The sequence below is a fragment of the Telopea speciosissima genome, chromosome 7, assembly GCF_018873765.1.
Source record: "Telopea speciosissima isolate NSW1024214 ecotype Mountain lineage chromosome 7, Tspe_v1, whole genome shotgun sequence".
NCBI lineage: Eukaryota > Viridiplantae > Streptophyta > Magnoliopsida > Proteales > Proteaceae > Telopea > Telopea speciosissima.
Genome location: NC_057922.1, coordinates 54,436,500 through 54,450,882, shown reverse-complemented (window position 1 = coordinate 54,450,882; position 14,383 = coordinate 54,436,500). Strand labels below are relative to the sequence as shown.

Here is a 14,383-nt window from a genome sequence, read left to right as displayed (position 1 = left end):
TGATTCACTACATAATGAACACAAGGTTTGAGTAATCTACCGATTCTCGGAGTGGGTTTTCCCCCGTCGGTGATTCCAGTTCCTCTTGTCGCTCCACTATGAAAATTGATTCCTCTTTTAATTTTTTTACCACTGTCATTGTGAGATGATGGCTTTTCCTTCCGCCACTGCCACTACAAATTGAGTTTAAGTATGTTCAGGAACAAGGCTAAAGAGCAATAATTTCATTTCTATTCTTTTTCACTCTCTCCTTCACTGCGTCTTTTGTGAGATCTCCGAAGAAATTTACACTGCTTGGAATGGGCATCGTTGAAGACATTGAAGTTTTGTTTGACGGTGGTGTTGGGCAATTTGCCACCATCTTCTAAGTTTTACACTTTCCCTTTGCAGCTCCATTTGTGTTTCTCCCAAATGTCCCTACCCCTCCCTACAAGATTCCATTAGGGATTTAGGGGTGAAATTACAAATTTTACCCCTCCATTTCAATTCATCAAAATGATTTCAAAGGGTAAATAAAAAGATAGTGAAGTGAACTACTTCACTCTCCATAGTGACAAATAGAAGGACCCTTTATTAAGCAAAATAAGAGAAGGGGGTGGAGAACACCACCGCACACGGGACAATGAAAATCTAAATGCAGCCTTTGCTAATTGATGGGCTTCTCTAATTACATCAAGAGAACATGGCAAAAGAAAAGAACGACATAACAAAACTATATCATCCACAATCGTTTAGCATAGAGTTCATAGTGTTACCTCATTAGCCTCACCAGATATATGTCACCAAGACATTTATGTCTTTATTCCTTTACTTACCAGTCCATTTTCCTTTCATGTAAGCACTTATATTGATTCAACAACATTTATGTCTTTATTCCTTTACTTACCATTCCATTTTTGTGTTAGCACGTATATTGATTCAACATTGATCATCACTATATATCTGCTATTTTGATATTTAGCCTAGTGGTTCCACCTTTAAACTAAGGTAATATTACAAACACTTATATAACTGAATCTAAACTTATCTGTTAGATTCTAATTACAAGTAGAAAATTACCATTTACTTGACTTTATTTAACTTTTAAGAAGAGAGCCAACATATAAAATATGCATTCTAAAAATAACCCCCACATTTATACATATAAATCATTATAATATGAGTCAGTACTCGTGGGCAAATTGTACGCAACACTTTCATTTGCTCACGCAATTGTACTTGCTTATAGCAAGTCTATAAATTTTCATGCTCATATACAAATTTATATGTACCTACTTATATGCAAAAGTACTAATTTCCATCAACTATTATAATACAAAACATATTCTACCAAAAAAAAATAATAATAATAATACAAAATATAAACATAATATTACTTTTTGACTTAGTGATGAAGTCCTTGCATCATGAGTTGTTTTAGTTTCAGTTTAGGTCTCCATTGAATCACCGAGTGAGCAATGATAAGATCCAAAAAAACATGATTCTTAATTAACATCAACCAAATCATGCAACATGCTCATTCATAATAAATTATGCACAAGAAGCGATTAAAAAATGAACTTTAAACATATTCCAAAACGAAATTCTGGTTTGATCCAAACCTTCAATTAAGATGATATAGACCAATCCGGTAAACTACACTATCCACTCACTCAAAAATAAGATAAGAGACTTATCCTATCATTGGATTGGTTGGGCATATACTATCCATTAGATCCAAATACAATAAGGTCCTTAGTGTAGTGCCGATACAAGTACAACACACCTCCTTGCTGAACATATATACCTCATCACTAAATTAGTGAAACAAGTGCTAGACAAAACCCTCAATATCCAAGTTTTGACCGAGTTAGGCCAAGTCCGATTTGGGTTGTGGCTTTTTGTCGTGGCCAAGAAACAGAAAAACCCAAACGCTATCTAATAATCGATCAATCATACTCTACATTCCTAGGGTTTGAGTGAGACTTCAACTGGATTGATTTCCTCATCGTTCGCCACTCTTCAAAATCCTTGTTTACCTCCTTTGAGGTCTGAGTCTCTGAGACGCTCGGGTCAGGCCGAAAGGGTTGATTTTTTTTTTTTTTTTAATGTTTTGAGCCGTTGGACGCTTGGGTACTTCATACCTGGTTTAGTAGGTCGAAAGAAGCAATCGAGGACGGGAATGCCATTCTGGGTTCAGTTAACAGCGAAAGGCACCTACAGTCTTCCGTCCTGCGTTCCTTACTTCCTCTGTGCAGACTGTGGAGGAGTGCTGCTTGTGTATTCTCATTATATTTCTTCTCTTCGAAGGAAGCCCTAGTCCATGGCGGAGAATGACGTAAATGAGAAGATAAGAAAAGAAGAAGCGATGCTAACCAAGAATCTCCCTGAGGACCTCATCTTGGACATACTTTCAAGGCTTCCGGTGAAGTCCCTTTCAAGGTTTAGGTATGTATGCAAAGCATGGTGTGCTCTAATAACCGATCCTGATTTTGTCAAAATGCACCTCACCCGATCCCTTGCAACCAATACCAACCTCATCCTGATTTTAGAGGAACACCAAAAAATCTTCTCTGTGGACTTCGATGTTTGCGAACAAGAAGCGGCGGTAAAGCTTGATCATCCGTTCAAGTCTCCAATTGGATACCTTATATTGGCTTCTTGTAACGGCTTAGTATGTATGTTCGACGACGACGGCGTAGTCTCGTTATTTAGCAAAAAAAATGTGTACGACACATTCCTTTGGAATCCATCTACAAGAACACATAAGAAGCTGCCCTTTACGCCTATAGAGTTTCCCATCAATGCCGGCTATGCCCATGTCACTGCTTATGGGTTCGGTTACGACCCTAACACTGACGATTACAAGGTGATAAGGGTTTTACAGTTCTATCCTCGTAATGGTCTCTTTAGGGACAGTAAGTACATTGTCTCGGAGGTGAATGTCTACTCTCTCAGCACCAACTCATGGAGAAGAATCAAGGACATTCCCTTCCTTAGCATCGAACACAGACTTGGGGTTTTTACAAATTCTGCTTTTCATTGGGTTGTATATCGCAAGACTGGAGACATGGGACCCAACACTGCCCCCAATGTGATTGTTTCCATTGATGTTAAAGATGATGTGTATCGAGAGGTGCCACTCCCCGATTTTGTGGACGATACGTTTCACATGGCCATAGGGGTTCTAGGAGGACAACTTTGCATGCTCTCTAACTTCTCCAGGGTCTGCGTTGAGTTGTGGGTGATGAAAGATTATGGCGTGAGGGACTCTTGGGAGAAACAGTTCTCGATTGATCAACCATTGGTGTTAGGGTATTTTGATAAGTACATCAGGCCTATATGCTATTCAAAGAAGGGTGAAGTTCTACTCAAGACAAGTGCATTAGTGGAGAAGTGTCCAGGAGCGTTGGTGCTTTATGATCCCCATAATGGAAGGGCTAGTAATCTTACGCCTCATGACAGCTGGGATATAGTAAGCATTGGGAGTCTCATTTCACTTGATGCCAAAGATGGAGCTGAATAAAAGAAAAAAGAAGGAAGAAACAGAGGTAATTTGGTAGAGCAGATTTACACTTCAAGCTAGTTACTATATCGTGTTTACAATTGTTCCCTCCTCATTAGTTTGTGTGTTTATACTCTTGCTCTTATCAATGATTATTCCATTCATGCAACCGTCTAAAGTCGTAATGCAATCAGTCAAAGTTTCAAGCTGTTTGCATTCAAACTAAAGGAAAAGTAGGGTGAAGACATGCATTGCCTTTCCTTTGTTAGCTCTAAATACTAATGCACTTGGGTGATGTGAAAGGGGCATATAATTTATCTGTCAGTTGTAATTACTTGAGATTTTTCCATGTGAATCAGATTTCAGTTAGTTGGATAAGAGTTAAGCAGTGAGCCTTGCTTTCTGCATTCATTATTTTCCATTTAATTAGACTGCTGAAAGAGCTTTTGGAAATATGCTTATTTTCCTTGTTAAACTACACATTAGAGTGAAGAAGCTGCACTTGTAAGAACTGCTTGGTGAAAATAGTGACATCTATCTATCTTTATGATGAATTGGCAGTATGTGGTGGGGAGAGACAGGAAGCATGACCCACTTATAAACTAACTGACGATTTTTCCCTAAAAATAGTTTGCAGTAGGCTTTTTTTGGGTTTTGTTTGCCGTCTTATACTCCTTATGATGGAAGTTTATCGTTACTTTTTTTCGGAATGCTTTTTTAATCAGAATCTGTTCATAAACTGAAATTACATTAAATCTCCTATGTGCTTCATGTTGTTAGCTACATTCTATGTGCCTTGTTTTTAATTTAACGCAGGTGGGTACAAATGTGATGATATACCACCCCTCTTAACAGAGTATACTGAAACTGAAAGTGACTCTTTCATTCATATTATTTAGTATAGTGATATTTAGACTTGATGATATCGAATATTCCTGAAAGGTGTCATATACCCAGGCGTATGTGTGTATCCAGAATCAACAAGATAGTATTTTCCTACAAAAGCAAACATATAAAGTTAAAATTTCATGTGTCATTAATATAAAAGAGAGATAGAGCCTACTAAGGATGATGTTAAATGCAATATTGCGTTTTCTAAAACTCAGGATGAATATAGATCTAGAAAACTCTAATGCTTTTTCAACCCCAAGAAGACTGAAACAACGCTTTCTTTTTACAAGAATATGCTGCTAACATACACATGGAAGATAAAGTTGAGGAATGGTATCCTGAAAAAAGCATCAGAAAGAAATCCAAAAGTCAAATAACCGCCACCAAAGACAGAACTTTGTCTAAACTCTTAAAGACAGCAATGAAGGCGAAGTATATTATATAAGATTAATTCAGTTTACAAATCTAAAATGATAAATCCATGAACAGCAAGTCTTTTAGTCTATTTTCTTATTGAACAAGGCCCAACCACTTGTACTCCTCTCTATTAGGATGGGGTGCAGCAGGGGCAAATGAAAGAAGCAAAGAATACAACAAGAAGGACAACCACTTAAATAAATTAGTTGGTACCCAAACACCAGCTTGAATCAAGTCTAAAGAGACATGTAAAATATTTTCCTTCATTAAAAGGTAGGGCTGATACTAAAACGAAAAAATGACCCTACCAACTGAATCTCTCAAATCTTTAGCTCCTCAGGCTTTTGCTAATTTCAGCCAACTGATTGGAACCATAGAAGCCAAATCCCAAGATAACTGCTTATATAACATACTGAAGTTTCTGTTTTTTTCTCAACCCATTAACCTGTTGCACCTGTCCAGAAGCAATGGTAATCGACACTACCCTAACTGCACCTCCCTTTACTTGCTTCTATTCAATTTTCATAATGAAATCTGAACTCTAGAAGTACAATTTCCAAGTATCCTACATGAAGTAGGACTCATTAAAACATATACCAGAACCCATCCTATCCTCTATTTTCTTTAAAAGAGGATGTATGGATTTCATGGCTGAACTCCAAGTGGATGGATTTCATACATCAACTTGGTACTTAAGGTTACCCCATGATTTTCCTGCATCAGGGACTTTTTATAGTAATTTCTCGAGCAGTATTAGGGCTGATTTGATTTCATTTCTAACAATGAGTGTTTAGTTGTTATTTTGTATTTCTTTTTCTTTTTTCCTTGGGTCCTGCAAAACCCGCAAGAAGTCCTCTCCCTAAAGTTAGGTATTTGCTGAGAATAAAAAGGAAAAAAGTAATTTCTCTAGCAGGATTAGGGCTGATTGGATTTCATTTCTAACAATGAGTGTTTAGTTGTCATTTGGTATTTCTTTTTCTTTTTTCCTTGGGTCCTGCAAAACCATCAAGAAGTCCTCCCCCTAAAGTTAGGTATGTACTCAGAATAAAAAAGAAAAAAAGTGGAAACCCAAACCAAAAACAGATTAAGAAAAAAACCACTATCAAAAGCCAGATACAAAAGCAGATGTCCAGCTAGAAGCTTAAAAAAAAGAGTCATAAAAAAAATCACCCCAAATAAGCAAAAGAAGTGGCCAGACAGTGCCCCATAATTAATCATAATGGAGGACCAACAATAAGAAGATGATCTGACTAACCACCCCGCCTGTCTTGTTTTTTTTTTTTTTTAAATCTTTCTTATTTGGGGGAAGGGGGAGCGTTCATTCTCAAAGAGGTAAGAAGACCACTTTCCTCCACCCATAACAACCTGCCTACTCCAAAAAAATGAAAACATGTTTCATATGATACAGAGCTTTCATTCCACCCTTTGATCAAGGTCAGCAAGTACCAGGGAAAGGCCACTTCATTCTAAACCTTTTTAGGAAGTGTAACCGAACGTTCCAACCAAAATAATCATTCCAAAATACTTTAAAAAAACTTTCCTTGCTCCAATCAAAAAATGCAGCTTTATAGAATTGAATGGGCTATAGATATAATATGGTAAATAGTAGACTTTACATCCCCATATGCAGTCCACAGGAAAAACAAGAGTAGTGACATTTTACTCATAAACCAAGGGAGTGGAACATGGAGGTAATAGCAAAAACCCGATTGAGACATGCTAACCAGACCTATCAAAATTTGACATTTTCACACACAAAAGAAAAGAAAATTTGGTGGCATTCTTAAATCAAATAACTAAGGCTGTGTTTGGTATGCATTCCAATCTTAGAAAGCATTCTGAGGTAATAAAATTAGTGTTTAGTATCCATTTTTTGTACTTGGATCTTGGAATGCGTCAGAGAATGCGGCCAATTTTGGAATACACCATATGACCCATTCCACGTTCTGCGACAATCAAAATACCTTGTTCTAAAAGCACGGGGAGTGGGTTCCTCCACTTTCAGGGGCTGGAGTCGGTGGCTTGGTGGAACCTCGGGCGAATCTGCAGCAACAATAAAATGTAAATCTGTGAGTAGCTGATGCAGACACGACTTGGGATGGAGGAGCTCCAATTGATTATGGTTTTTTTTATCCTATATTCTAGGTTGAATTAAATCCATCGAACCAGCCTAGTTTGGTTCAACTTCTGGCCCAATCGATCTGTCTTATTTGGGAGAAATACTAGCTATCGGCCTGTCTCTTATGTGAAGATTTTCTAGATTTATTAGTTACTGATTTGCTGATTTGTAGGGGATTTAATTGCAATCTAGTTTGGAGATCTGAAGGGGATAGCGTCCATCATGTCAAGCCAAGATGCTGCTTACATTATAGGGATTGACCAGTTTTCTTTTAGGCAATAGATTGACCTTATTTGAAGAGATATTTTAGGAATCAAATTCTGCCAGAGTTAAGCTATCGTACAGCCTGTCTAACAGAAGATATTCTTCAGATGTTTGAGGGCTCCATGGCCAATACGTGGAGAAGAATTCGAGGGAATATTCTTCAGATCCCGTGGACCCCATGGCTATTGCATGGAGATTGGAGAAGCCTCTTGAGGATTACGCAGCCCTTTTGCAGTCCTAGATTTTAGGATTTAATTATACCTTGTGTGGGTGTTTTATTAGACTTGGAAGTTTCTATTTTAAATGGGTGTTTTATGTAATCGATAGTTTCTATTTTCTAGGATTATTTAGTTTCTTAATTAGGTTGGGATTGGGTTGATTTGTAACTGGTTTATTATAAATAGGCGTAAGTGGTGAGCAGAAGAGGACAGAAATTGAAGAGAAAAGAGTTATGGTTGAAGCTATGTGATGCGGCAACGATGAGAGACCGTGGGTGAGAGGATGATCGGCTGGTGAGAGCCTGGCTGAGAGAGCTGATCCTATCCCCCCTTCTGTATCCCTTTATTCTTTTTCTTTATCCTTTATGTTCTTCATTCATATGTAATAGAAAAACAGCAATAAAATAAAAAGAGTTTGTCATTTAATTTGTTCCTTATCGTGTTGATCCTGGCTGCAATCGATCTCTCACTGGTTTCTCCTTGGTTTCAGGTCGATTTTGCATTAGTAGCACAACATTCGAAACACGAGAAGAGACGAGTAGAGTCTGAGCATTCTCCCTATGGTCCAACACAATAATGACACAAGCAACTAGGCGTATCAACCAAAGAATCAATGAAATGAAGAGGATTAATTTCTTCTTCGTTTTCCAAGATTAACCAAAGATGGGATGGGATGGTTTTAAAGATGGATACGTGATGGAGAATAACAGTAGAAAAGTTAGAAGGTGTAAACATTTTGGACTCATGGAGAGAGTTGTGAGAGTGATGGAACCAACTGAATCTACGGAAAGAAATTAATTATGAAGGTTTAAAAGGTACATCTTCGAAAGAAGTGAAATAAATGTAATCCGAAGCCCTTGATTGATGACGAAAAGGGAGAAAAAAAGGGTTTAAGAACATCAGACGCAATGTGGTGGAACTAAAAACTAAATGCAGGAATCAAATACCCAGATCTTGTTCTTATATGTATATAATAATGGAGGTGATTGAAGTTGAGAAAGGAGGAGTAATTCTGAATACGAATTTAAGAACTTCCTGTGGCGTAGAGTCGATCCAAATATGAATTCCAAATGCTTAATTGAATTGGCGAGTTTTGAATCTCTCTAGAGCCGAACAATTGGGAGTCCTGAACAGAGAGAGATTAAATTCTCATGCAGCTTTAGCTAATCAACCACCTCGGCAAATTTTACCCATGAGTTGTTTGATGAAATGCTGAAAAAAGGGTTTTGTATTAGTCTGTGCGTTGCTGTTATTAATTTTGGATGCCCATTAGGTGTTCAATTAAATGCCGAAAGGGGATTTGGTTCGCTCATTCTACGGGAAGTCTTTTCGTAGAAACGTAAACTCGATTTATTTAAACTGTTTGGTTGCTTTTTGAGGTGAACCAAAGCAGAAGCATGTGAACCTATGGAACTACGTTTTTATTCTAAAAGGTGACTCATGGTAGTAATGTAAGACTAAATTAGGTTAATTTAGTCCCAAGAAAACCCACAAATCCAAAATAGGAACAAGAGGCAGAATTAGAAAGTTTATGAAATCAACCAAACCAGCCAAAGGACTTCTCCCAGCTTGGGATCGAATAATGCTTGTATAGGGTAGAAACATTGCTGAAAGTTTCAATTGATTCTGATGGTTGAGCTGCAAAATATGATAGCAACTCCCAAAATAGAAACTAGTTCTTTGTAGGCTAAACTAGCCATTAGTTTGGGCTCTAACTTGGCTCAAGTGTAGGATCTATGGAGAGAACCTAATGTAGTCCCAAGAAAACCCACAAATCCAAAATAGAAACAGGAGGCAGAATTAGAAAGTTTGTGAAATCAACCAAACCAGCCAAAGGAATTATCCCAGCTTTGGATCGAATAATGCTTGTCTAGGGTAGAAACACTGCTGAAAGTTTCAATTGATTCTGATGGTTGAGCTGCAAAATATGACAGCAACTCCCAAAATAGAAACTAATTCTTTCTAGGCCAAACTAGCCATCAGTTTGGGCTCTATCTTGGATCGAGTGCAGGATCTATGGAGAGAGGGCTCTGCTGCATGTTTGGTGAAGTTCTGATGGGTAGAAGTGAAGGTATGAGCGTGGAGTGAAAATAGAAGGTTTCAGCCATTGGAATGGGGTCGAAGTGAGGATCGAGTGGAGGGAATGAATGGGGGATGGTGTGCTTCAAAATCTAGCTGGGTTTGTTGATGGGATGGGGAGTTATGAAATTAGAAACTTGCAGCCAAAGGGAGGGGTGCAGCAACTGCTTCAATCGAACGATCTATCAGCAGCAGCAACAGTTGAAGTGGAGGGATGTCAGTGATTTTCTGTAGCAGCAACAGTCACAGGCAGCAGCAGTCACCAACAGAGCTCGAGTAGGGTAGGAGGAAAAGGAAGAAGATCGGAGAAGGGAAGGATAAAGATGCTTCGGCTCTCTCAGCCAGGTTTCTCAACCCTTCAAGTCGCAATGAAAACTTGAGAAAGGAATCATAATTTGCCAAAAGCAATCTTCATTCAACTGTAAAATCGTGGGGGGCTTCTAAAAGCCATTACAAATATACAGAGGGCTATGCTTGCTCCTCAAGTTAAAATACAGTAGAACCTTAACATATTAGACTTGCAACATGAAAATAGAAACTTCTTTTTAAATAACTAGGAGTGAAAGAAAGTAGCAACAAAATAAAATCTTCATTCTCCAAAAGGTGCAGCTGAAATCTTCATGTGGTCCTCACCAAAGATGCCAGTTGGCCAGCACTTGCAATTCAAAATTTGTTAATTGAAATTGATGTTTATACCCTTCACTTAAAGACTTGAAGTAGCTAATAATTAAAGACTGTTCTGCCCCACGATTCTTCTAGGAATATTCTCACCAAGCCAAATCAAGGGGCTGTGACACTGTTCACTTGAACAATGTTATGGCCTCTTCTTCTTCATGTTTTGATCCAAGGTTCGAAAACTTGGTCTCGACCAGGTCGAGTTTTCCGAGATCTCGAGATTTCAGCGAGACTATGTTTTTTTTTTTTTGTTTCAGAACAATGTTTCGTTGGGCAAATTCTGCCATTGTTTGCTCTAAAACTTTATGGGAAGCTTGTTTTAGGCTTAATAAACATATTTAAAGGTTCAAATTACAAAAAAACACCCAATTTGGTGTTTTGAATTTGTACCCTTGGTTGGTTGTAAAGGCTGAACCCTTAATGTAATATTGTCTATTCTACATATAGTTTGAAGGTAAAACATGTACATTATGCAATAATGGATGAAGACACATAATCTTGAAAAAGAAATAGTTAAAGACTTAAACAATAAGTCAATAATGCATAACATAAGTCCCAAGTCCCATGCCCCAACTCCCGACTTCCAACAATAAGTCAATAATACCAATTACCAACTAGGCAACTACCAAGTACAGTGAACAATAATACATAAGTGTCCCAAGTCCCAACAAGTGACTGCCTACTGATATGAACTATGACGTGGTGGATTGAGTCCACTTATGGGCCGATGTGCTACATATATATAATCCACACCCATACAACTAGTATTACTCATATTTTTTTCCCCAAAAAAAAAAAAGGTTTTGTGAATAGTAAATTTACTTAAAAATAATGTAGCCAATTATGGAGGAATAAGCAGCTCCCAAGTCTCTTTGTAGTGAATCCCAGTAGAAATGGTGGAGATTTGTCCAAAAACATGAAGTAAGGCTCCCTTGATGTTTTTCTCCTTCTCCACAGCAAAGAGCTCTGTTTCGACCAAGAGAGTTCGAAATTTCGAACTAGAGGTTGAGTTCTGGCATTTTTATAAAGTGTGTTTCACTTAAAAGCCGATACCTTGCGAGATTCTCGAAACTCATGAGATGATTTCAATCGAGATTTGACGTTTTGGTGTTTCGTATCATATCTCGTCTCGACTAGCTCGAGTTTGCCGAGATTTCCGAGATCTCGCCCGCGAGATTTTGAACTATGTTTTGATCTACATCAGGTAGAATTCACCTACATGGTGTTTTCTAATTAGAATTTTCCATTTACGGTGTCCTCATATAAAAACGGTGCTTCTACCTGGACTTAACTTTGTCGGCATGGTCGTCCTCGAAGAAGAGATCCGCAGCTCTACCTCACACAGCACGACTTGGGGCAACCGTATGGCTTCTTCCCAAACTCTCATTCTCGGTCTGCCCCTCTCTCACTCTCTTTCTTGCTTTGTCCCTATCTCTCTTGTCTCTCTGTTCCTAATGTAGTCCTAGATTGGTAGGAGACCAACTAGGATCTAGTATACCAGGACCTGATATGAATTGGTGATCCAAAGGCTTTTAGGTCATAATTACGGTTAGGGTTTGTGGTGTTGGTTATGCTAGGCAGGTGTAGGGGTGTCTATTTGTGAAGGTCCTGAGATGTTTTGATGGGCGGAAGTTTGTAAACTTGAATTAACAGCAAAGTAGGTTTAGGGTTACGGATTTCGGGTTTTTGGAAAGTGGAAATTGTAAGGATCTAGTGTTTAGAGTGAGGGAATTGGAACCAGGTTGGATCGAGTGTTCCTGGTGTAGATCGAAATATGAAGAAAAAGAGGCCGAAACACTGTTTATGTTACTGTTCACGTGAACAGTGTAACAGCCCCTTGTTTTGCCTTGGTGAGAATATTTTTAGAAGATCTTGTGGGCCCATCAAGTGGAGGAAGATTCTATCCTAATGCTGCCATAGTTTAGTTTCTATTTTCAGTTTATATTAGGTAGTTTCTAATCTGGTTATCTTTGCATGTTGAGAAAGTTGAGTTATAAAGCCTTTAGTAGTTTCTAATTTTATTCAGTTTTTATTTTCATTAGTTACTATTTTCCAAACAGTTGCTAATTTTTACTTTCTATTTTTGTAACCTAGCCTCAGTCTATATAAAGGCAGCTATTGTAATTGATTGACAGAATTAATGAATGAAATTTTGAGGCATTTTGCACTCGATTATGGGAGTAAAACCCCTGTTCAACATCTGGGAAAGCTGTGGGTGAGAGACCCAGGCTGAGAAAGCCATTTCCCTACCCCGATCTTCTTCTATCTTCTTCTCCTACCCCTACTCAGTCTCCATTGCTGCTTCTGTTTGGGACTGCAACAATTCATTAAGAACTCAACCTAAAGATCAGAATCCTATCCTCAATTGTGATGCAGGACAATCTTGGACCGGGCCGACCCAATTGGTGTATTACATTGGACCGACCCAAACCCAGTAGAACTGGGTCTAGTTTGAGCGTTTGGATCTAGTAGGATTTTAGGAAGTTTATTTTATTTTGGGAAATTATTATGCAATCTTTTATTGTAAGGTAGTTATTAGACACGATGGGAAATTTCCAATTTGAGTTTTATTGGATTTCCATTTTAGTTAGCCTGGTTCAATTTAAAACACATGTAAATATTCTATTCTATAAGAAATATTCTAAAATCACTTAAATTGGATCAATGGTTCAATTTAAAACACTAAAACATTAAAATAAACTAAGTATAGTGCTAATTCCGTATGCAACCTATGTACAAGGTTTAGAATCTCGTTTTGTTTCGATGTTTCAGTCTGACCGAAGTATCCAAAATACTCAAAATTTCAGATATTTCGATCGAAATTTTGTATTTTTCCTACAAGGTTTCGGTTGGTTTTAGGCCAAATTAAGGCCTGAAACTTCATGGAAGACATGTTTTAGGCTATATAAACACATGTAAATGTTCAAATTGCAAAAATAGTCACCCAAAGTGGTGTTTTGAATTTGCACCCTTGAGTGGCAGTATACGGTCGAATCCTAATGAATAACTTAGTTAGTTACACATACGCATTGTTTAAGGCTTTAAGTACTAGAGGATATAATAATTAATAAGCAATTTAAACAAGTAAATTCTCTACCTAACATAAAGTCAATGACTCATAAGTCATAACATATATTTAATTGATCCCCATACAGTTTACATAACCCCTATTTTCGACACCGTGAGGCCGTATAGTGTAGTCCTAGATAGATAGGAGATCTACTAGGAGCCAACTCAACTAGGACCTGTAAGCTGCTGGTTCGATGGGGGTAGATTTGAAGTGTTAAGTCAATTTTAGGATTAGGGTTAGGGTAATGGATAGGTATCTTATATGGTAAAGCTAGGCAGGTTTAGGGGAGTCTAAGGAACTAAGTTTAGTGATGTTTGAATAAGAATTTCAAAAACAGAAAATTAGGGTTTCGGGTTTTATAAAGATGAGAGTGAGGGAATCTAGGGTTTAGACTAGGAATTTTTGGTCTAGGGTTTAGAGCATCGATTGGGTTTATTGGTGAAATGATGATGGGGATCGATGGGGCTAGGTTAGAGGATTAGGAGAAGAAGAGTGATGGCTAATATTGTAAATTACTTACTTGGAGTTGCAGGTCTTCAATGGCAGTTGTTTGAAGATAGGAAATAGGTCCTCCCGATCTACTAGCTGCAAGGAGTCAACTGGAGATCCACCAGTCCCTTCACCTTGATAGGATCCACAAGGCAACACTCGATAGAGCAATGCAGCAGCAGCAATGGTAGCAAGTAGAAAGCTAAGTTTGTGAATTCTGAATTGTGGGGGAGCCTCCCATGATTTATTTAATTGTAACTTGGCCAAGGCCTAATTCCTGTTCAGCCTAGGAATTTGTATCACTAGGCTGATTCCTATTACAGAAATAAATCACTCCCTCATTAGAAATCGTGGAGGGGTGGAATTAAAATAACTTAAATAAAAAGATTTCCTAAGCAACCAATAGAATTAAATCACTTAAATTGGACCATGGTCTGAACCTGTTCAATTTAAGTTTACAATTAGACTGAAAAATAAACAACGTACGGAAACTACTAATGCAAAAATAAACTAAGGCTCCAAATAGGCCCTACTCCTAGGGCTTCTTCTTCTTATTCTTGCAAATGTAGGCCCGTAGATCTGCATCACCGTAGATCGGGCAATGGTGTCTAACATATATTTATCTCCATATAGTTTACGTAACTCCTATTTTTTTTAGATTTTTGTTGTAGGAAAAT

At 37.9% G+C, this 14,383-nt stretch overlaps 1 protein-coding gene across 1 annotated transcript; it reads left to right on the top strand.

The window, feature by feature from the left end:
• Window positions 1–2,341: 2,341 nt before the first annotated feature.
• LOC122668697 (F-box protein CPR1-like) lies at window positions 2,342–3,555 on the top strand. Its single transcript, XM_043865231.1, has one exon. The coding sequence runs from the start codon at window positions 2,348–2,350 to the stop codon at window positions 3,503–3,505; it is 1,158 nt and encodes a 385-aa protein (XP_043721166.1). The 5' UTR covers window positions 2,342–2,347; the 3' UTR covers window positions 3,506–3,555.
• Window positions 3,556–14,383: the final 10,828 nt, after the last annotated feature.